Raw genomic sequence first — 23,402 nt, 5'->3', positions numbered from 1 at the left:
ATTTACTGTTTGATCTGGTTTTAGACCTTTAGATTTACTGTTTGATCTGGTTTTAGACCTTTAGATTTACTGTTTGATCTGGTTTTAGACCTTTAGATTTACTGTTTGATCTGGTTTTAGACCTTTAGATTTACTGTTTGATCTGGTTTTTAAACACATTTTTTACAGTGTAGAAACTAACCAAGAAACGGATTAGAAGCAACTTTAGTGCACACACTGTAAAACAAGAGCAGCCTGTGTGTGTGTGTGTGTGTGTGTGTGTGTGTGTGTGTGTGTGTGTGTGTGTGTGTGTGTGTCTCCGTTACTTCCCACCACTACCTGTTGTGACCTGCTTCACATTCCAGCTGTGTTGAAATGAACACAGTGTGTTGTCTCCATGGCTGGTGGTGTGTGTGTGTGTGTGTGTGTGTGTGTGTGTGTGTGTGTGTGTGTGTGTGTGTGTGTGTGGTATTCCTGTTTCTTGTGTCGTGTGTGGACTCGTCCAGTCTCACCTCGGCGTGTCGTGTTTGGAGGAAAACCAGAGCCGGTGAAGGTTTTTCCTGCTGGTGATAAATGTTTATTACAGGCTGACCTTTGACCTCTGGAGCCTCATTACCTCTCTGGACCCAAATACACTTTTAGACACCAATTTAGGAAATGTTGTGTGTCATTTTTGTGTCATTTTTTCATCTATTTTTGCTCATTTTGCATCTTTTTCGTCATTTTTTCATCTATTTTTGGTCATTTTATGTCTTTTTTTTCCATAGAAGCAAATCTGTGGCTTTACACACAGTCTCCTGACACACAAGTGAGAAATTTCTGCTGAATTTAACACTCAAACCATGTTAGTCACGGTGCAGAAACACTCTGCAGCTCCACATGGAGAATAATCTGCTGGCAGCTCAGAAGCTTCATGCAAAGCAGCTTCAGCTGAACACTGACTCTATTCAGCTGGCTTTGATCACTAAAAACCACAAGTTAAATGTTCAATGTTCCACTTATTGTAAGTCGCTTTGGACAAAAGCGTCTAAATGACATGTAATGTAATGTAATGTAATGTAATGTTCTCACTGACACACTGAAGATCTATTAGAATCCACTAAAGCTCTCAATAGCTTTAGGTCATTTTATGTCTTTTTTTGGGTCATTTTGTGTCTATTGTGGTAATTTTGCGTCTTATTGTGGGCAATTTGTGTCTTTTTTGGTCATTTTATGTCTTTTTTTGGTCAATTTGTGTCGTTTTTTGGTCACTTTCCGTCTTTTCTGATCATTTTATTTTATTTTTTTGGTCACTTTCCATCTTTTCTGATCATTTTATGTCTTTTTTTGGTCACTTTCCATCTTTTCTGATCATTTTATGTCTTTTTTTGGTCACTTTCCATCTTTTCTGGTTATTTTATGTCTTTTTTTGGTCAATTTGTGTCTTTTTTCGTCATTTTGTGTCTTTTCTGGTCATTTTATCCCTTTTTTTTGGTCATTTTGTTTCTTTTTTGGTCATTTTGTGGTCATTTTGTGTCTTTTGTGTTAATTTTGGATCTTTTTGTGGTCAATTTGTTTCCTTTTTGTTAATTTTGTGTCTGTTTTTGGTCACTTAACGTCTTTTCTGCTCATTTTGTGTCTTTTTTTGGTTATTTTGTGTCTTTTTTTGGTCATTTTACGTCTTTTTTTGGTCACAAACTCTGTCAGTCACAGTACAGAAACACTCTGCAGCTCCACATGGAGAATAATCTGCTGGCAGCTCAGAAGCTTCATGCAAAGCAGCTTCAGCTGAACACTGACTCTATTCAGCTGGCTTTGATCACTAAAAACCACAAGTTAAATGTTCTCACTGACATACTGAAGATCTATTAGAATCCACTAAAGCTCCGGTTGTTTTACCCTCAACAGCTTTAGATAAAGTGCTCGGCTGCTGCTTTGCATCCCTTTAACAGGAAGATTTGCAAAGTGTCCTGTTAATAAGCTCAGTTACCAGATGACCTCATCACACAGCTGCAGCCGGCTGATTGGTCAGCGTGTCCCAGTGGAACAAGGCTAGAGTTGAAGCAGGATGATGGAGAACCCTAATAGACTCGTCTAAAGGACTCTTTGGATAATAACTTTACTGCTTCTCTTTGTTTGCACTTCAGAATCAGCACTTAAGAAGATTGAAGTGAGACTGCTGTGCATGCTTGACCTGCAGCAGAGGACTCTGTGGTTACGCTCTGCAGAACCCAGGCTCCAGTCTCTGCATCTCCATAATTAACCTGCTGAGCAAAATATCATAATGAGCCAATGTGGAAGCAGTAAAGCCCAAAAAGACATTTTCCATAAAGCCACTTAGACACTTAGAGAGGAGCTGAGATTCATAATGAACGTGACGAGTAAACATGGTGACGTCTAGTTCTGATGCAACAACTCATTATTCAATATTCAACAACAATTTTCATCATTAATAAAACCGTCTGGAGTCCAGAAACTTCTTCCTGAGGTAGAAACCTTCAGCAGCATGTTTCCTGCTGCAGCTCAACTCTAAAGTTTTGGCTTTTACACAAGTTTCCATGTCACATTTAGAGCTAAAACTCTTTTTCAGCAAAGGTTAAAATCACCAAGTGGAACATGATTTTACTGTTTTTTTTTGCTGATATTTTTCAGATTTTGCAGTGTGTTTCAACATTTTTAACGCAACTGTTTTTTACTGGGGTTTTTTTGTGATTTTGGGCTATTTTTTGTGTTTTTTGTAATTTTTGTGTGTGTTTTTGGTGGTTTTTATGTGTGTGTTCTGTGTTTTTTCATGTTTGTAATTTTTTGATGTGTTTTTAATGTGTGTTCCTGTGTGTTTTTTGTATGTTTTTTATTTGTTTTTTTTGTAATTCTGTGCGCGTTTTTGTTTTTTACGTGTTTTTTTTATTTTTTTTGTTTTTTTTGTGATTTTGATCTATTTTTTGAAAATGACCAAAAAAAACACAGAATTACCAAAAAGACACAAAATTATTTAAAAAAGACACAAAATGACCCAAAAGACACAAAATTACAAAAAAAGACACAAAATTGCTAAAAAGACACAAAATGACACAAAAAAGACACAAAGTTACGAAGAAAAATGCACAAAATTACCAAAAAAAGACACAGAATAACCAAAAACAGTAATTAAAGGGACCTCCCACACACAACACGGTAAAGTGCCATTCATATAAAACTCACATTAAACTTTCATATCAAGGTGGGGGCCACAAAATATCGCCACGAGGGCCACAATTGGCCCGTGGGCCGCCAGTTTGAGACCCCTGGTCTAAGCCCTTAAGGGTTGAGTGTGTTGTGAGTCTGTGCAGCAGCCTGATGCTGCATCACATTAGTAGTCTGAAGCTGCTAGCTGAGAACCATCCATCACCTCTAACAGCTCTGATCCATTCAGCAAGAACAGACCTGCAACAGAAAGCCTGATAACAGAACATTTCTTTATGCCGTCAGCAGCAGAGCAGCGTCTTCTCACGCTGCTGCAGGATTAAAAATGCAGAAATGTATCTAATCTATGATGTCATCACCAGACAATTTACAGTATAGAGTTTACACTGCAAAAAAGGGCCAAAAACCAGATCAAACAGTAAATCTAAAGGTCTAAAACCAGATCAAACAGTAAATCTAAAGGTCTAAAACCAGATCAAACAGTAAATCTAAAGGTCTAAAACCAGATCAAACAGTAAATCTAAAGGTCTAAAACCAGATCAAACAGTAAATCTAAAGGTCTAAAACCAGATCAAACAGTAAATCTAAAGGTCTAAAACCAGATCAAACAGTAAATCTAAAGGTCTAAAACCAGATCAAACAGTAAATCTAAAGGTCTAAAACCAGATCAAACAGTAAATCTAAAGGTCTAAAACCAGATCAAACAGTAAATCTAAAGGTCTAAAACCAGATAAAAGACGACAAGATTTATTAAATTCAGATTATTAAATCTAGAAATAAGCATGTTGAACACTTAAAATAATAAATTAACTTTTAAAACCAGATAAAGTAAAGCTGCCAGCAGTGATGAACTGGCCCGAGCAGAGTGACCTGATGATTATTTGGTTCTTACCAAGATAAAAAAAAACTTTAGATTTAGAAGTGTTAGATCATTTATCTGGTTTTAAGAGTTTGTGTGGTTTTTTTTGTAAATTAGTGTCTTTTTTTGGTAAATTAGTGTCTTTTTTTGGTAAATTAGTGTCTTTTTGTGTCTTTTTTTTTGTGTCATTTTGTATCTTTTGTGGTAATTTGTGTCTTTTTTTTGGATCACTTTCCATCTTTTCTGGTCAATTTGTGTCTTTTTTTTAATCTATTTGTGTCTTTTTTTGTGGTAATTTTGCGTCTTTTTTTGGTAATTTTGTGGTCACTTTGCGTCTTTTCTGGTCATTTTGTCTCTTTTTTTGGTCATTTTCTGTGTTTTTTGTCATTTTTTTTGGTCAATTTCTCTCTTTTTTGGTCATTTTGTGTCTTCTTTTGGTCGATTAGTGTCTATTGTGGTCACTTTCCGTCTTTGTTAGATTTAGTGCTTTTATCTTGTTTTTTAGACCTTTTTTGCAGTGTGCTGATGCACAAACCAACTCAGAGATCTGCTCTCATGGTATTTTAGGACATCCAGTCATGTGTGTGTGATGTCTGCGGCTCATGGTATGTTTCACTCACTATTTATTGTTCTGTGGTTTGGCTGCTTCCATACGGTTGCAGCACCATATGGAGAAATATTACTCAGGCATGTCAGAGGGAGCAGCAGGAAGGAGAGTTTAACCCTTTAATGACCAACATGTTGACCCCTTCTAATGTACAACAACTCATTCATTCCCTTCATGTTATTAATGCTGCTGTGTGTTTCTGTGCTCTATCTTTTAATATCAACTTATTTTATGATTGAATATTCCAAGTATTCTTTAAATATCTTGTTTTTGATAACAACTGATCATTATTTACATTTTGCCTCTAGTATTATTATTTTGCCAACTACTTGGCTAAGTAGCTTGCTAAGCTAACTACTTAGCTAACTTCTTGGCTTAGTAGTTGGCTCAGCAAGCTACTTAGCCAAGAAGTTAGCTAAGTAGTTAGTTTAGCAAGCTACTTAGCTAAATACTTACCCAATAAGTTAGATAAGTAGTTAGCTATACAAGCTACTTATCTAAATACTTACCCAAGAAGTTAGCTAAGTAGTTAGCTTACAAGCTACTTAGCTAAATACTTACCCAAGAAGTTAGCTAAGTAGTTAGCTTACAAGCTACTTTGCTAAACACTTACCTAAGAAGTTAGCTAAGTAGTTAGCTTACAAACTACTTAGCTAAATACTAACCCAAGAAATTAGCTAAGTAGTTAGCTTACAAGCTACTTAGCTAAATACTTACCCAAGAAGTTAGCTAAGTAGTTAGCTTACAAGCTACGTAGCTAAATACTTACCTAAGAAGTTAGCTAAGTAGTTAGCTTACAAGCTACTTAGCTAAATACTTACCTAAGAAGTTAGCTAAGTAGTTAGCTTACAAGCTACTTAGCTAAATACTTACCCAAGAAGTTAACTAAGTAGTTAGTTTAGCAAGCTACTTATCTAAATACTTACCCAAGAAGTTAGCTAAGTAGTTAGCTTACAAGCTACTTTGCTAAACACTTACCCAAGAAGTTAGCTAAGTAGTTAGCTTACAAGCTACTTACAAGCTACTTAGCTAAATACTTACCCAAGAAGTTAACTAAGTAGTTAGCTTACAAGCTACTTAGCTAAATACTTACCCAAGAAGTTAGCTAAGTAGTTAGCTTACAAGCTACTTGGCTAAGAAGTTAGCTAGTAGTTAGCTTAGCAAGCTACTTAGCATGACCCATGTTGTGCATTAGAAGAGTAATGAGACAAAAAGGGATTTTATTAAAAAATGAACAAAGGAAAACATAAAATGAGGATGTATGATGATCAAAAACAAACTAATTGAGGAAAACCTGGAATACTGAATGATGAAAATAATTTATTGTAAAGATATAGAACATAAAAACTCTGTCGGGTCACTTTAGACCATGTTGTTGAGCATCAAAGGGTTAAAACCATAGACTGTATATGAATAAGGTTAAAACGTGCTTCAGTGTGACGGCTGGCGGCCTGAAGCTGAAGTCTAATTGGACCATATTTGACGTCTAAATGCATAATGTGTTTTAAAAGATGTTGAGTATATTTATCACTGAGAAAAACGTACACATTGGTGGAGGTGAAGGCCTGAGAACTGCTGCTAGAATCCCACCAAGCTGAGCTGGTGAGCTGGGAGGGAAATGCCTCAAATAAAGAGACCGTGGTAAGTGCTGCCACATGTTCTATTTATACAGAGAGCACACACACACACACACACACACACACACACACACACACACACAGAGAGAGAGTAGAGAAACTGTAATCTGTTCCTTGATCTGGTTCCTGGTTCATTCACATGGAGAATGTGTCGTGGTTCACAGGCCTGTTGGCTAATCGTCAAAAAATATTTCAGTTTTTCTGTCGGTACCGAGAGGAAATTACTCTTCAAGTGAGCAACAAGCTGAGAATGTGGAAGAATTCACTTCCAGGCGTTTCATACTGCTGATGTGGACGACGTTTGGGCCCTAAAAGTGTTGACTTTACTGATTTATTCTGGAAAACTAAAGAGCAAACAGGCAGACTGGATGTTCTAAAAGACAAAAAAGACACAACATGAGTAAAAAAGACACAAAATGACAAAAAAAAGACACAAAATGACCCAAAAAAGACACAAAATAACTAAAAAAAGACACAAAATGACCAAAAAAGACACAGAATGACTAAAAAAAGACATAAAATAACTTTAAAAAGACATAAAATAACTTAAAAAAGACACACAATGACACAAAATAATTAAAAAAGACACTAAGTGACCAAAAAAGACACAAAATGACTAAAAAGAGACACAAAAAGACAAAAAAAAGACACAAAATGACTAAAAAAGACACAAAATTAAGACACAAAATGACCCAAAAAATACACAAAATGACTAAAAAAAGAAAAAGACCAAAAAAAGACACAAAATGACTAAAAAAGACACAAAATGACAAAATAAAGACACAAAATGACTAAAAAAAGACACAAAATAACTTAAAAAAAGACACACAATGGCTAAAAAAAGACACAAAATAACTAAAAAAAGACACAAAATGACCAAAAAAGACACAGAATGACTAAAAAAAGACATAAAATAACTTTAAAAAGACATAAAATAACTTAAAAAAGACACACAATGACACAAAATAACTAAAAAAGACACAAGATGACCAAAAAAAAACCTATTAAAGACAAAAAAAACAAAAAAAGACACAAAATAACTAAAAAAGACACAAAATGACTAAAAAGAAAGACACAAAATGACCAAAAAAGGACACAAAATGACTAAAAAAAGACATAAAAAGACACAAAATGACTAAAAAAAATACACAAAATGACCAGAGAATTATGACAATTGTTGTGCTAAACGAGTCCCACTAGAATAAAACCAGAGTTGATGACAGGATTGTGTCAAACTAAAGAGCCAACAGACAGACTGGATGTTGTTCAGACAGCTCCAGGTAAACAATGTGATTATACGATTAGGTTTAATACTCCATATTTACTAGTAGTATTTATTTAAGGGGCTCTAAGTAGTACTACGTGGCATTAGTCCAGTCTGTGTTTGTCTCTAACTAAACCTCCCAGTCACACCCTGACAGCAGGAGTTACACAACTAACACTAGACAAACAACAAACACACTGTGGTCATTTCTCATAAACCACTTCAGGTGCTTCTTTGATCACTTCAAAAAGACACAAAATGACAAAAAAAAAAGACACTAAACGACCATAAAAGACATAAAATGACCCAAAAAAGACACTAAACGACCATAAAAGACATAAAATGACCCAAAAAAGACACTAAACGACCATAAAAGACATAAAATGACCCAAAAAAGACACAAAATGACCAAAAAAAGACCAAAAATGACCAAAAAAGACACTTAATGACCAAAAAAGACACAAATTGACCAAAAAAAGACATAAAATGACCCAAATAGATGCAAAATAACTTAAAAAAAGACACAAATTGACCAAAAAAAGACATAAAATGACCCAAATAGATGCAAAATAACTTAAAAAAAGACACAAATTGACCAAAAAAAGACATAAAATGACCCAAATAGACGTAAAATAACTTAAAAAAAGACACAAATTGACCAAAAAAAGACATAAAATGACCCAAATAGACGCAAAATAACTTAAAAAAAGACACAAAATGACCAAAAAAAACCACATAAAATTCCTGAAGACTCTCCATTTTCTTGGTTGAAATTGACTTTTCATCACATTCTGATTTATTGAGACGATCCTGTAAACAATTGGACTTATTTTTGGGACCAAAAAAAATCTAACTATTACCTTATATATATTATGCACAGAAAGAAAGAGTGAAATAAATATTTGCAGTCAGCAAAACTCATTTTATGGACTTCTTTTTGCTGCCGGTGGTGTCGCCCCCTGCTGGCTGATAAAAAGAATGCAGGTTTAAAGCACTTTTCCACCGGTTTCATGTTTCAGGCCCAGTGTTTGCCTCTTAAAGAGTTTTAGGTTTGTCTTAAATAAAACAAGGGGTTGTGTTAGTCACTCTCATGCTATTCTTTGTTACTTCTGTAAGACAGTTGTAAAAAAGGAAGTATAACGTTTCCATGGAGACGGTGAGTTAGCTAATAAGGGATTACAACATTTTTTTGGCACCATTAAAATTATTCCAAATCAGCAGTTCCTTTTTGTAATGTACCAATGAATCTATAGATAAATATCACTGGATAACGTTGTAGAAAAAGAAAAATATCATTAGGATACAGCCATCAAACCATTCTTATGATTCTTATGATGAAAGACAGCAAAATATGGGTCCAAACTGTATTTTAGTTCTGTAAAAAAATGTGGAAAAATGGGAGACGTGAGTCACGTTTTCATTACTGCTAGCTCTTTGTTACTGGGCAGGAGGGCTCCGCTTTTTTCCTGTAAGTCGCTTTGGATAAAAGCATCTGATAAATGACTAAATGTAAATGTAACATGCATATGCATAGACTGTATAAAAGTGAAGCCAATGCGGAAGTCTGATTGTATAGATACCTATGAGAAAATGACCCTACTTCTCACTTGATTTATTACCTCAGTAAACATTGTCTTAATGAGTTTACGGTCTCAATCTCTAATATATATATATATATATATATACATAGACATTTTCCATGGTTTTCTTGATAATGATTTTGGTTAAAACCATGTTAAATGTCTAGATATCAGCTTTTAAATTAAACTCTTATCAGCTACTTTTGTTGTTTTCATTATATTTGTCCAAACAAATGAACCTTTAGTTGAACCAGACATTAAAATCTACAAGAAACTGAATATTTTTTTCCATGACTGTATATGCTTTAATCTGTGGGCCTACAGTGGATCTTCATACACACATATACAAGTTTAAAGAAAGCAAACAAAAGCAAAACGTTGTGTGAGGCAGTTCTGTAAGTTGTTGTGTTCTGTTGAAGCTGATTCCTCTGAAAGTCCCAATAAATTAGACTAAAATGTAGTTTTCCTATAGTGGATGATTGTGGGTATAATGTAATAATTTTAGTAGTTTTGTGTCTTTTTTTGGTCCTTTTGTGTCTTTTTTTTGGTCATTTTTGTGTCTTTTTTTGGTCATTTTGTGTCTTTTTTTGGTCATTTTTGTGTATTTTTTTAGTCATTTTGTGTATTTTTTTGGTCATTTTGTGTCTTTTTTAGTAATTTTGTGTCTTTTTTGGTCATTTGTGTCTTTTTTGGTCATTTTGTGTCTTTATTTGGTCACTTTGTATCTTTTTTGGTCCTTTTGTGTCTTTTTTTTGGTCATTTTTGTGTCTTTTTTTGGTCATTTTGTGTCTTTTTTTGGTCATTTTTATGGCTTTTTTTAGTCATTTTGTGTATTTTTTGGTCCTTTTGTGTCTTTTTTTTAGTAATTTGTGTCTTTTTTTGGTCATTTTGTGTCTTTTTTAGTCATTTTGTGTCTTTTTTAGTCATTTTGTGTCTTTATTTGGTCACTTTGTATCTTTTTTGGTCCTTTTGTGTCTTTTTTTGGTCATTTTGTGTCTTTTTTGGTCATTTTGTGTCTTTTTTTAGTCATCTTGTGTCTTTTTTTTGTCATTTGTATGTCTTTTTTTAGTCATTTTGTGTATTTTTTGGTCCTTTTGTGTCTTTGTTTTAGTAATTTTGTGTCTTTTTTGGTCATTTGTGTCTTTTTTTGGTCATTTTTGTGTCTTTTTCTGGTCATTTTGTGTCTTTTTTTGGTCATTTTTGTGTCTTTTTTTAGTCATTTTGTGTATTTTTTGGTCATTTTGTGTCTTTTTTTAGTCATTTTGTGTCTTTTTTTGTCATTTTGTGTCTTTTTTTGTCATTTTGTGTCTTTTTTGGTCATTTTGTGTCTTTTTTTTAGTAATTTTGTGTCTTTTTTAGTAATTTTGTGTCTTTTTTGGTCATTTGTGTCTTTTTTGGTCATTTGTGTCTTTTTTGGTCATTTTGTGTCTTTTTTTGGTCATTTTGTGTCTTTTTTGGTCATTTTGTGTCTTTTTTGGTCCTTTTGTGTCTTTTTTTGGTCATTTTGTATCTTTTTTGGTCCTTTTGTGTCCTTTTTTGGTCATTTTGTGTCTATTTTTGGTCATTTTTGTGTCTTTTTTTAGTCATTTTGTGTCTTTTTTGGTCCTATTGTGTCTTTTTTTTGGTCATTTTGTGTCTTTTTTGGTCATTTTGTGTCTTTTTTGTAGTCATCTTGTGTCTTTTTTTGGTCATTTTGTGTCTTTTTTAGTCATTTTGTGTGTGTGTTTTTTTTGGCCAAGTGTCTGTGGAGTTGTTTTGTCTGAGTGTGTGAGTCAGAGGAGGCTGACAAAGACAGGAAGTGACCACGGAGTGAGGAGGGGGGGGGGGGGGGGGGCAGACAGGAAGTAGTCGGGCTCTCTAACTCTGCTGAGGCTCTGGAGGGTCAGGAGGTAAAGATTGTTCTGGATCAAGTTCTCCTGAGAACCTCTGGACACTAAATATTAGAGACTCAGAGGGAGAATAAGAGACAGACAGCAGGAGATCAGCTTCAAACACATTCATAGTTCATAGATAGATTATTTGGTCATTTTGTGTCTTTTTGTGTCTTTCTGGTCATTTTGTGTCTTTTTTTTTGTAATTTTGTATCTTTTTCTTTGGTCATTTTGTGTCTTTTTTGTCATTCTGTGTCTTTTTGTGTCTTTTTCTGGTCATTTTGTGTCTTTTTTTCAGTAATTTTGTGTCTTTTTTACTCCTTTAGACCCATATTCTGCTGTCTTTCATCATAAGAATCACACATTTTGCTCTTTGGTTGTATTGCTGTCATCATTCCTGTAATGTATCAAATGACACTGGTTGTTTTGGAGCTGGTCATTTCATTAAAAAAGTTGTATCATTGTAGTATAACTACTTTTATTTAAGTATATATTTCACCACTAATACAGATGAGCTGGATTCTAAAGTAAAGTTGAAGATTTTGCTGGTATTGTTGGAGTTGGGTTATATCATTATTATTATTTTTATAACAACATTTCAATAAGAACCGGACTGACAAACAGAAAACAGATCCTTTAATTAAACATTCTTGGATCAAAGAACTGTGTTGCTGCCACATCTGGAGCTCAATCACTCACTTTTATTTTAAGGAAGAACTGCTTTAAAGGACAAACTGCTAATTATAGACATCTTTAACGTCACACTGCAAAAACATCAAGCTCACCAAGTATTTTCATCTTCTATCTATCAATAGTATCTTAATTATCTTGTTCTGAGTATAATTTACCTACTGACCATAGCTTTATGTGCTGATTTAATGATCTTATTGTGTAAAGACTTGTTTTTAGGATTGACATTGTGAGCTTTTTCATGCTTTTCAATCTATTCAACTGTTGAATATGGTGAGTTTTTACCTCAAATATTGGCTCCAGTTCAGAGTTTTAGCTGCATGGAGTTTAAATTATATTACAAAAGCATTTTCTATCTATTTTCAAGTATTTGTGGCTTATTTTAATGTCACTACATTTGGGCTTTTCAAGCAATAATTGCTCAAAATAAGTAGATTTGGATTTATTTTAAGACGTCATTGTTTTTCCAGTTTCTAGATATTTTTTTACTTATTTAAAGAATTCTTACAAAGAAACATTAACTTACTGAACTGGCAGATAATTTGACTTGTTTCCAGCATGTTTTTGCTTAACTCTAGTTATTAATTTCTTATTTTTGTCAGTTGGTTTTTACAGTGTAAACTCCTGTTTCTACTGTTTTGTGAGAGAGATGTTTGGTTTTCAACACACACACACACACTCACAGCACACACACACACACACACTCAAAACACACTCAAAACACACACAACACACGCACACACACACACACTCAAAACACACACAGACACACACACACAGACACACACACACACACACACACACACACACACACACACACACACACACTCACAACACACACACACACACACACACACAGACACTCAAAACACACACACACTCAAAACACACTCAAAACACACACAACACACACACACACACACACACACACACTCACAACACACACACACACACACACACACACACACACTCACAACACACACACTCACACACACCTACACACAGTTACACACACCTACACACACATACACACACACACACACACTCACACACGCACACACTCAAAACACACACACACACACTCACACACACTCACACTCACACTCACAACACACACACACACACACACACACTCAAAACACATACACACACACACACACACACGCACACACTCAAAACACATACACACACACACACACACACACACTCACACACACACACACACAGACACACTCACAACACACACACACACACACGCACTCACAACACACACACACACACAGACACACTCAAAACACACTCAAAACACACACAACACACACACACACACACACACTCACAACACACACACACACACACACACTCAAAACACACACAACACACACACACACACACACACACACACACTCACAACACACACACACACACTCACAATACACTCACAACACACACACACACACACAGTGATGTATTTTCATTCAATAGCATCACATGATAAGAACAAACTTCCTAAAAACATCCGCATGTTGCCGAGCTCTTTGTGGGCAACTTCTGTTGTCGTGTCAGCTGGGAGGGGCGGTAACCACGGCAACCACATGAAATCTGTTCTCCAACCAGCCGACATCTTCCTGTTTTTATGGATGACACAACTGTGTGAGAGACAGACACCCAGGCAACCGTTACTGGATTATACTGCTGGACAAAAGTAGAAATGAGTCAGATGTGAAGCGTTTGTTAGTGTGGGAACCTGTAGGAACCAATGAAATGTTTGTTTATCTCATACCAAGTAAACATCCATTTAGTCACTGCAGAACATTAATGAAATCTTACTTCAATACAAATTCAAAAAATCATCCCACAAACTTGTTATTTAGATCATTTCAGCTAAACTACAGGCCAAAAGTTATGAATCAACTTAAATGTTGTGTTCTCAATGTCTTCTTATTAAAACCAGTGTGTATTCTGTGTATTTCTGGATGTGTTTACTACATGATCAGACTTTACCTTTATTGAATCAATGTACCTTTAGGTAAACATTGATGTTTTCAGACCATTGGTGAATAAATGTTACCAAAAGAAAAGAAGGGCTTAGTTTTAGGGTGGAGGAGATTAGGAAGAGTCACAACTTCAGTTCAACAGTCAAAAAAACAAATCACAGTTTGTATTATTCACTTTAGCTCTTTGGCTTTTGAGAGTTTGGAGACAAAAATGACAAAAAAAGAAACAAAATGACAAAAAAAGACACAAAATGACAAAAAAAGCCACAAATTGACCAAAATAAGACATAAAATGACAAAAAAAAGACACAAAATGACAAAAAAAGAAACAAAATGACTAAAAAGACACAAAATGACAAAAAAAAGACACAAAATGACACAAAAAAGACACAAAATGACCAGAAAAGATGGAAAGTGACCACAAATGCTGCAAATGACCAAAAGAAGACACAAAATGACACAAAAAAAGACACCAATTGACCAAAAAAAATACTTAAAATGACCAGAAAAGAAGGAAAGTGGCCAAAAAAGGACACAAATTGACCATTAAAAGATGTAAAATTACCACAAAAGACACAAAATGACCAAAAGAAGACACTAAATGACAAAAACATACAGACTTTTGGATCCAAAAATGCCAGTAAATCTCAACTGTGTTCATATCTCTGACAAAAGAAACAAGAGTTCAGATTTATACATTAAGGAAAGAAGGAAACACAAAGTCTAAGCAATAAAAACCCAAAGACCTGATAATTAATGTGTTCTAATAAGCGACTCTTTATATAATAATCAGGTTTATTTTGTTTATCAATGAAACTATGATCTTTTTGTACCAATGTGATCTTGCTCCAGACTCGTGTCCTGTAGTTTATAGTGTTTGTGCATCAGGAGGTCAGAGGGTCTGCTGGTCCTCGTAACGTCTCTAATCTTCTGCTCTGCTCTGCCCCCTGCAGGTCTTCCAGAGAACAGCACCGTGGAGACTCCAGCCTTCACTGATGCTGTCAGACTGCACAGACAGGCCAAGGGACACTACGGGACCTGGGACCTGATGTGTGGAGCGCCCCCACAGGTCAGATTAGGACCTCACATTAACCTCCACACACTATTATATACGTATGTATGTATATTAGGGCTGGGCGATATGGCCCTAAAAAAATATCACCATATTTCAGGCTATTTTTGCGATAACGATATTCTTGACGACAATAGGAAATACTTAAAAAGATATAGAAAATATGATTTTCTTTTTGTAGTCTGTATAAATAATTAAAAATCTAAAATGTAGTGTGAATCGAAGTCTCAACAGTTGCCAAATACAAAAAATTTACTCTTGACTCTTGAGTATGAGCAAATAATAAAAATGAGCAAATAATAAAAATAACCATTTAGGGGTTCCGGGGGCATATTTTAATGACATTTTGTAAAGGAGAATAAAGGTTCTTCTATGTTTTATTTAAGGCATCTTATTTTGACAGTCTTCTTGTAAGTTCTGTGGTGGATTCTCTTAACACACTGTGCTTTTATTTTGAAAGCTGCATGTGTTTAGCTACAGGGAGTAAGTAGCTTTTTGTGATCAAAACAACTTTAACCACTACATCAAGAAGTAGGAACATTGCCAATGTCATGATATGCATTTTTTTTAACCATAATGAAAAATACAGATATTATCATATATATATATATATATATATATATCATTGTGTCCCAGCTCAGAGACTGGATCTTCTAAAGTCCTAAAGCCCTAAGTCCTAAAAACCCTAAAGTCTAACCCTAACCGAAAAAAGTAGGAAGGAACCACTTTACTGAGCTCCATCCTTCAGATTAATCGCCTTCATCCTCTCATACAACTTGACACTGAGCTGAACTGACACGGAGGATATTTGACCTCAGATAGCATGTTAGCTGTAGCTAACAGTTAGAGCAGGTCCCTGTTAGTTCCTGTCTCAGGTTCAGGTCTGGTCCAGAGTTCAACCTGTTAAAGGGACCATGATGGATGCAGCGTCAGTAGAATAAAGACTTCCCAGAGGTTTTTCTCAATGAACACAGCTGATGAAAACACACCTTTTCTTTCTTCACACCAGAGTGTTAGAGAGCAGCTACACACACACACACACACACACACACACACCTACACACACCTACACACACACACATACACAAGGCCTTCAAAGAGGCTGTCAGCAACCAGACCCACCCTCACATACCAGCACTCACACACACACACACACACACACACACACACACTCTCTGTTGATGGGGTCTCCCTCTCAATGAGTCTCTTTCACTAGTTTCTCTCTCTGTGTGTTTGTGGCTCTGAGTGATTTTTATTAATGTTTCCTGTCTGGATCCAGATTTTCTGAGTCGTTCCTTGAATATTTCAGTGTGTTCAAAATGTTAAACTACAGGCCAAAAGTTATGAAGCAACTTAAATGTTGAGTTCTTAATGTCTTCTTATAAAAACCAGTGTGTATTGTGTGTATTTCTGGATGTGTTTACTACATGATCAGACTTTACCTTCATTGAATCAATGACCTTTAGGTAAACATTGATTCAATGAAGGTAAAGTTGATGAATAAATGTTACCAAAAGAAAAGAAGGGCTTAGTTTTAGGGTGGAGGAGATTTAGAAGAGTCACAAGGAGAGGAGACAAGGAGACATGAGAGGAGACAAGGAGACAGTGGAGGAGAGAGGAGAGGAAACAAGGAGAGATGAGGAGAGGAGACAAGGAGAGGAAACAAGGAGAGGAGAGAGGAGACAAGAGAGAAGACAAGGAGAGGAGACAAGGAGACAGGAGAGGAGACAAGGAGACAGTGGAGGAGACAGGAGAGGAGATGAGGAGAGGAGACAAGGAGATGGGAGAGGAGGAGAGGAGACAAGGAGAGGAGAGGAAACAAGGAGAGATGAGGAGAGGGGACAAGGAGAGGAAACAAGGAGAGGAGAGAGGAGACAAGAGAGAAGATGAGGAGAGGAGACAAGGAGACAGGAGAGGGGATGAGACAGTGGAGGAGATGAGAGAGGAGACAGGAGAGGAGACAAGGAGATGAGAGAGGATACGAGAGAGGAGACAAGGAGACAGGAGAGGAGACAAGGAGTCAGGAGAGGAACAAATCCCAGTTTGCATTATTCACTTCATCTCTTTGTCTTTTGAGAGTTTGGATCCAAAAATCCCAATAAATCTCAACTGTGTTCATATCTCTGACAAAAGAAACAAGAGTTCAGATTTATACATTAAGGAAAGAAGGAAACACAAAGTCTGAGCAATAAAAACCCAAAGAGCTGATAATTAGAGTCAACATGTGTTCTAATAAGTGACTCTTTATAGAATAATCATGTTTATTTTGTTGCAAAGTTTATAAATGAAACTCTGATATCTTTGCTTCCAAACTTTTGGCCGGTGGTGTAAATATCTGAGTGTAACAGGCTAAATATGTTAATATTTAACTGGTGCAGATGACAACAGTATGAGACATTGTAGGATAATATACTGCATATTTGAGACCTTTAAGGAGAATATATTCTGGGTGTTTCAGGAGTTACAGTAGGAGATTTTTCCATTTTCCAGCGTCTCCCCCGTTCAGACATTCCTGTGGATTTTTAATCTATTATGTGAATAGAGAAAAGGGGAAAAATGACCATCAGTATATAATTATGAGCTTTATGAATCTAGCAGAGAAACCCATAGAACAGAGCTGTTTACATGGTAATAGGTAGTAAAACTAAAAGGCTTTAATCTGTGAATGTGAGTGTTTCTACTGAACATGTTCGGGAAGAGAAGAATGAGTCATGTTGACATTCCTGCAGCTGCTTCATAATATCCTCCTGTTTGCATTAGCCACAAAACAAAAACCAACATTCTCAAAGAGAAAATCATTCATGTCACACTGTTCAGAGCGACAACATCATAATGCACCGCGCAAACAATAACTAGAAGAAAGAAATAGCTGCAGCAGAATAAGTATTTCACAACCACAGCAGGAAAAACATGGTGTCAATAATAAAATTAGAAGTGTCTGGATTCTGATTAGCTGCTTTGATTTCAGGCTCCTGGAACAACTGGACACAGCAGAGACATGTTAGTATGTACTATGAGGACCGGAAATCGGTTCGAAGCCTTTCAAAATAAAAGCGAGCATACTTGAAGCACGTATTTTTCGTTCCCCGTGTTTGTTTCTTGGGTCTTTATTTTATGTATACATTTAATGTGTAAATATGTTTGTGTGTCATTTTTTTTTAAAAAGTCCAAAAACCCGATTCTTTCAAATGAATATAACTTTACAGGGCAACGTAACGTTCTAGTGATTTAGGCTGTTTCTGTTTCTTCATATGATGAAAAGTTACAGGTACAACTTCACACGGGGAACGAAAAATACGTGCTTCTGGTAGACTCGCTTTTATTTTGAAAGGCTTCAAATCACCTTCTGGACCTCACAGTGCAGCTCTGCAGCCAGAACCCTCTAAAAAAAGACCAATGCCAGTAGAAATACAGATATGTTAGCAACTTAAGGGCAGAAATCACACTGCAAAAACCAACTGACAAAAAATGAGAAATAAATAATTAGAAATAAGTAAATACATGCTCAAAACAAGTACAATTATCTGCCAGTGCAGTAAGTACATTTTTCTTTGTAAGAATTCTTAAAATAAGTTTAAAAAAATATATATCTAGGCACTGGAAAAACAATGATGTCTCGAAATAAATCCAAATATATTTATTTTAAGTATTTGCCTATTTTCTTTCCTAAAATAAAAGCATGAAAAAAAAGAATAATATGAGAATGTGTTATATATACTAATACAATAAATAATAGATAATAATAAATGCTTGATGGTTCAATAAGTAGAGTTTTTTTGGCCTTACAATCGTGTGTGTGTGTGTGTCCAGATCGAAGTTAAAAGTGGAACAAAAAACATTTAAGTATGAGATATCACAGCCACCAAGCAACAATAAAACCGCATAAAAGCTATTGAGCTCAGTACCTGCAGACAAAGAGACAAACAAACGACAATAACCTGTTGTTTATCTTGTTTATCAGCTGTTTCTGTTCATTTGTGTGGAAAAAAACACTACGCTGCTTTTGTCTCAGCCAATCATTAGCCAGCAACAACTTTCACCAAATATTTAGTCTAGCTGATAAAACCTCATGGAGGTGTGTGTGTGTGTGTGTGTGTGTGTGTGTGTGTGTGTGTGTGTGTGTGTTTCCTGCCTCTCTGTGTATCAATCGCTCCTCTGTATCCATGAAGCCACAAAGGAAAGAGAGGCGGCTGGTTTTAGACTTTATTTGTGTTTTTCTTTGGGTGGAGGATATTGGCTGTTTTTGACTCCACCTCATGTAAAAATTCCCAGTTGGCCCAGTGTCATAGTGAAGGAAACTGGTGAAAAGGCAGGACTGAAGAGCAATAAAAACCCAAAGAGCTGATAATTAGAGTCAAAACACGTTCTAATAAGTGACTCTTTATATAATAATCATGTTTATTTTGTTGCAAAGTATAGCAATGAAACTATGATCTTTTGTTGTACAGATTTGATCTTGCTTCCAAACTTTTCTCCTGTAGTGTACGATAATAAATACTGTATATTTTGTGTGTGCAGATTCTGGCCAACCTGGTGATGGAGACTCTCCACCCGGAGCTGAGGAGCCTGATCGGACCTCGTCTGAAGGGGAAGATGCAGCAGAGACAGAGACACTGGATGCTGGTGAGTTCCTGTCAGACTGACAGTAGGGCTGCACCATTATGGCCAAAATGATAACGAGCTTCCGGCCCCCGCGGCGCGTTAAGAAGAGCCTCTGGCCCCCGCGGCTCATTAAGAAGAGCCTCTGGCCCCCGCGGCTCGTTAAGAAGAGCCTCCGGCCCCCGCGGCGCGTTAAGAAGAGCCTCCGGCCCCCGCGGCCCGTTAAGAAGAGCCTCCGGCCCCCGCGGCTCGTTAAGAAGAGCCTCCGGCCCCCGTGGCTCGTTAAGAAGAGCCTCCGGCCCCCGCGGCCCGTTAAGAAGAGACTCTGGCCCCCGCGGCCCGTTAAGAAGAGCCTCCGGCCCCCGCGGCTCGTTTAGAAGAGTAAGAACGAGTCCCCAAAAGTCTCCAATAACACCAGAAAAAGTCTTTTTTTGTCATTTTGTGTCTTTGTTTGGTCATTTTGTGTCTTTTTTTTTGTCATTTTTGGTCATTTTGTGTCATTTTTACAAATGTTGCGTGTTGTTGTGGCGTCCAGTACTACGTCACATCCTGCTTAGTGTTCTATCCAATCAGCAACCAGGCTTTTTTCAGGGGAGAAACACAGCCCCGCCCCCTGGTGGTTGGTGGACTACTGGTGTAGAAAGTGTTGATTAAATATGCAGGAGAGACGCATTTTAAAATGGAAATATCGCCGATGATCAGGTTAATTTAATCGTGGTGGCCAAAATCATGATCAAGATTAAAATTAAATTAATGGTGCAGCCCTACTGAACAGTTCTACAGACCAATGTGAAACCCTCCAGCAGGTTCCAACCAGTGCTGTCTCTGGTCCTCTCTGTCCTCCAGATCTCCGATGCCATCTACAAGCAGGTTTTGTCCCAGACGTCGGGTCAGTACGAGGCCGTGGCTGAAGCCTGCGAGGCCCAGAGAGCTCCGCTGGACGCCAGGCTGAGGACCGACATGGACCAGATCATCACGTCTAAAGAACACGTCAGCAGCAAGATACGAGGTGAACAAAGATCTGTTAAAGATCTACTGGCATAAATGGAAATCTATAGTTCTAGACATAGAAACTGTCAACACCAAGGTTATTATAGTTAACGAAATAACGAAAGCTAGAGTAAAAAAATACATTTTCGTTAACTGAAATAAAAATAAAAACGAGAGTTTTTTAAAAAACGATAACTAGCTGAAACTGTATTTTGTGATTCCAAAACTAACTAAAACTAACTAAAATTATAGTGAAAATGTCCTTCGTTTTCGTCTTTGTCAACTTTTTTCATCCGTAAACCTTTTTGGTTGATATTAAATCTATTTAATCCATCTGGTTTTATGACTTAATAAACTTATTGGGGCTGAGATGGATCAGACAAAGGAAATAAAGGAAACATTTATTGTGACCTTATTGAATCTGGACCCAACAAATACCCCATTAGAGAAAGAAAATACAACTCAACTAAAACTAATTTTAAAAAAATCTCAAATTTACGAGAAAAAAGTGACAAATTAAAGAGAAAAAAGTGACGAATTTATGAAAAAAAAGTGAAGAATTTATGAAAAAAAAGTGACAAATTTATAACAAAAAAGTGAGGAATTAACGGGAAAAAATTGTCAAATTTAGGGGAAAAAAAGTGACAAATTTACAAAAAAAAAAAAGACAAATAGGCAACATTTATTGTGACCTTATTGAATCTGGCACCCAACAAAAACCCCATTACAAAACAACTACAACTAAACTAAAACTAATTTAAAAAAAATCTCAAATTTACTAGAAAAAAGTGACAAATTAAAGAGAAAAAAGTGACGAATTTATGAAAAAAACGGACAAATTTATAACACAAAAGTGAGGAATTAACGGGAAAAAATTGTCAAATTTACGAGAAAAAAAGTGACAAATAGGCAACATTTATTGTGACCTTATTGAATCTTGACCCAACAAATACCCCATTGGAGAAAGAAAATACAACTAAACTAAAACTAATTTTAAAAAAATCTCAAATTTACGAGAAAAAAAGTGACAAATTTACAAGAAAAAAGTGACAAATTAAAGAGAAAAAAGTGACAAATTTATAACAAAAAAGTGACGACTTCATAAAAAAAACCTGACAAATTTATAACAAAAAAGTGACGAATTAACGGAAAAAAATTGTCAAATTTACGAGAAAAAAGTGACAAATAGGCAACATTTATTGTGATCTTATTGAATCTGGCACCCAACAAATACCCCATTACAAAACAACTACAACTAAACTAAAACTAAGCATTTTCCAAAAAATAAAAACGAATTAAAACTATCAAACTCACTCTAAAAACTCATTAAAATTAACTGAATTTGAAAACAAAAAATCACAACGAACTTAAAACTAAAACTAATGAAGAATCTTAAACTATTAGAACCTTGATGTGTTCTCTGCTTTAGATGGATTATTGTAATCACAACCTCAGTTTCCCTCCCTCCTCTTGTCTAACAGCTCTGCAGAGTGACTCGGTTGACTTGGTGCTCGCTGTGCCGTGTAACATGATCTTCCCTCCTCTTCATTGTTTTCCTTCTGTTCACTCAGTCAGATGTTTCGTGCTTTATTTGCTTTGGGGATTACTGGCACAGTGCAGCGATCAGTTCAGGCTCTGAATAACGCCACAGTGATCAAGTTTCTGACGGGTTTGTTTGGACGTTTGGGCACCAACGGGGCCTTTCCCTGGAAATAAACCTCCCTCCCTCCCTCCGTACAGACTGTTTCCACCTCTGGTTGCACTTTCTCCTCACAAAAACCAACTGACAGGAAATAAGAAATAAATAACTAGAATTAAGCAAATACATGCTGGAAACAAGTCAAATTATCTGCCAGTGCAGTAAGTACATTTTTCTTGATAAAAAAGTATTTAAATAAGTAAAAATATCTAGACACTGGAAAAACAATGATGTCTTAAAAAAAGTTAAAAAAAATACTTATTTTGAGCAATTGTGGCTTAAAAAGCCCGACTGTAGTAACATTAAAATAAGCCAGAAATACTTGAAACGAGCAAATTTTTTCTCATTCCAGTATCTGTGGGTAGATACTGGTGGTAGAAAATACTTTTGAAATAACATTTAAACTCCATGCAACTAAAACTCTCAACTGGAGCCAATATTTTAGGTAAAAACTCACAATGTCAATCCTAAAAACAAGTCTTTACACAAGACTGAAATCCCTGTGTAGAGGGGTTACTCACCCAGGGAAGAGGGGTTACTCACCCTATGAAGAGGAGTTACTCACCCTGTGAAGAGGGGTTACTCACCCAGTGAAGAGGGGTTACTCACCCAGGGAAGAGGGGTTACTTACCCAGTGAAGAGGGGTTACTCACCCAGGGAAGAGGGGTTACTTACCCAGTGAAGAGGGGTTACTCACCCTGTGTAGAGGAGTTACTCACCCTGTGAAGAGGGGTTACTCACCCAGGGAAGAGGGGTTACTTACCCAGTGAAGAGGGGTTACTCACCCAGGGAAGAGGGGTTACTCACCCAGTGAAGAGGGGTTACTCACCCTGTGTAGAGGGGTTACTCACCCTGTGTAGAGGGGTTATTCACCCAGTGAAGAGGGGTTACTCACCCTGTGAAGAGGGGTTATTCACCCTGTGAAGAGGGGTTATTCACCCAGTGAAGAGGGGTTATTCACCCAGTGAAGAGGGGTTACTCACCCTGTGAAGAGGAGTTACTCACCCTGTGAAGAGGGGTTACTCACCCTGTGAAGAGGGGTTATTCACCCAGTGAAGAGGGGTTACTCACCCAGGGAATAGGGGTTACTCACCCTGTGTAGAGGGGTTACTCACCCAGTGAAGAGGGGTTATTCACCCAGTGAAGAGGGGTTACTCACCCAGTGAAGAGGGGTTATTCACCCAGTGAAGAGGGGTTACTCACCCAGTGAAGAGGGGTTACTCACCCAGTGAAGAGGGGTTATTCACCCTGTGAAGAGGGGTTACTCACCCTGTGTAGAGGGGTTACTCACCCAGTGAAGAGGGGTTACTCACCCTGAGAAGAGGGGTTATTCACCCTGTGAAGAGGGGTTATTCACCCAGTGAGGAGAGGTTATTCACCCAGTGTAGAGGGGTTA

The 23,402-nt window shown here is 36.6% G+C and overlaps 1 protein-coding gene across 1 annotated transcript in view; it reads left to right on the top strand.

Annotated features, from left to right (window-relative positions):
- The window catches only part of niban2a (niban apoptosis regulator 2a), a 64,702-nt gene that overhangs the window by 29,791 nt on the left and 11,509 nt on the right, over positions 1-23,402 (top strand). Inside the window, exons 6-8 of the mRNA XM_059358135.1 lie at positions 14,600-14,715; positions 19,237-19,341; positions 20,164-20,326. Of these exons, the coding sequence (XP_059214118.1) occupies positions 14,600-14,715; positions 19,237-19,341; positions 20,164-20,326 (384 nt within the window). The remainder of the gene's footprint in view (positions 1-14,599; positions 14,716-19,236; positions 19,342-20,163; positions 20,327-23,402) is intronic.

Source organism: Centropristis striata, chromosome 19 (assembly GCF_030273125.1).
Source record: "Centropristis striata isolate RG_2023a ecotype Rhode Island chromosome 19, C.striata_1.0, whole genome shotgun sequence".
Taxonomy (NCBI): Eukaryota; Metazoa; Chordata; class Actinopteri; order Perciformes; family Serranidae; genus Centropristis; species Centropristis striata.
This window is presented reverse-complemented; position numbering and strand designations above follow the sequence as displayed.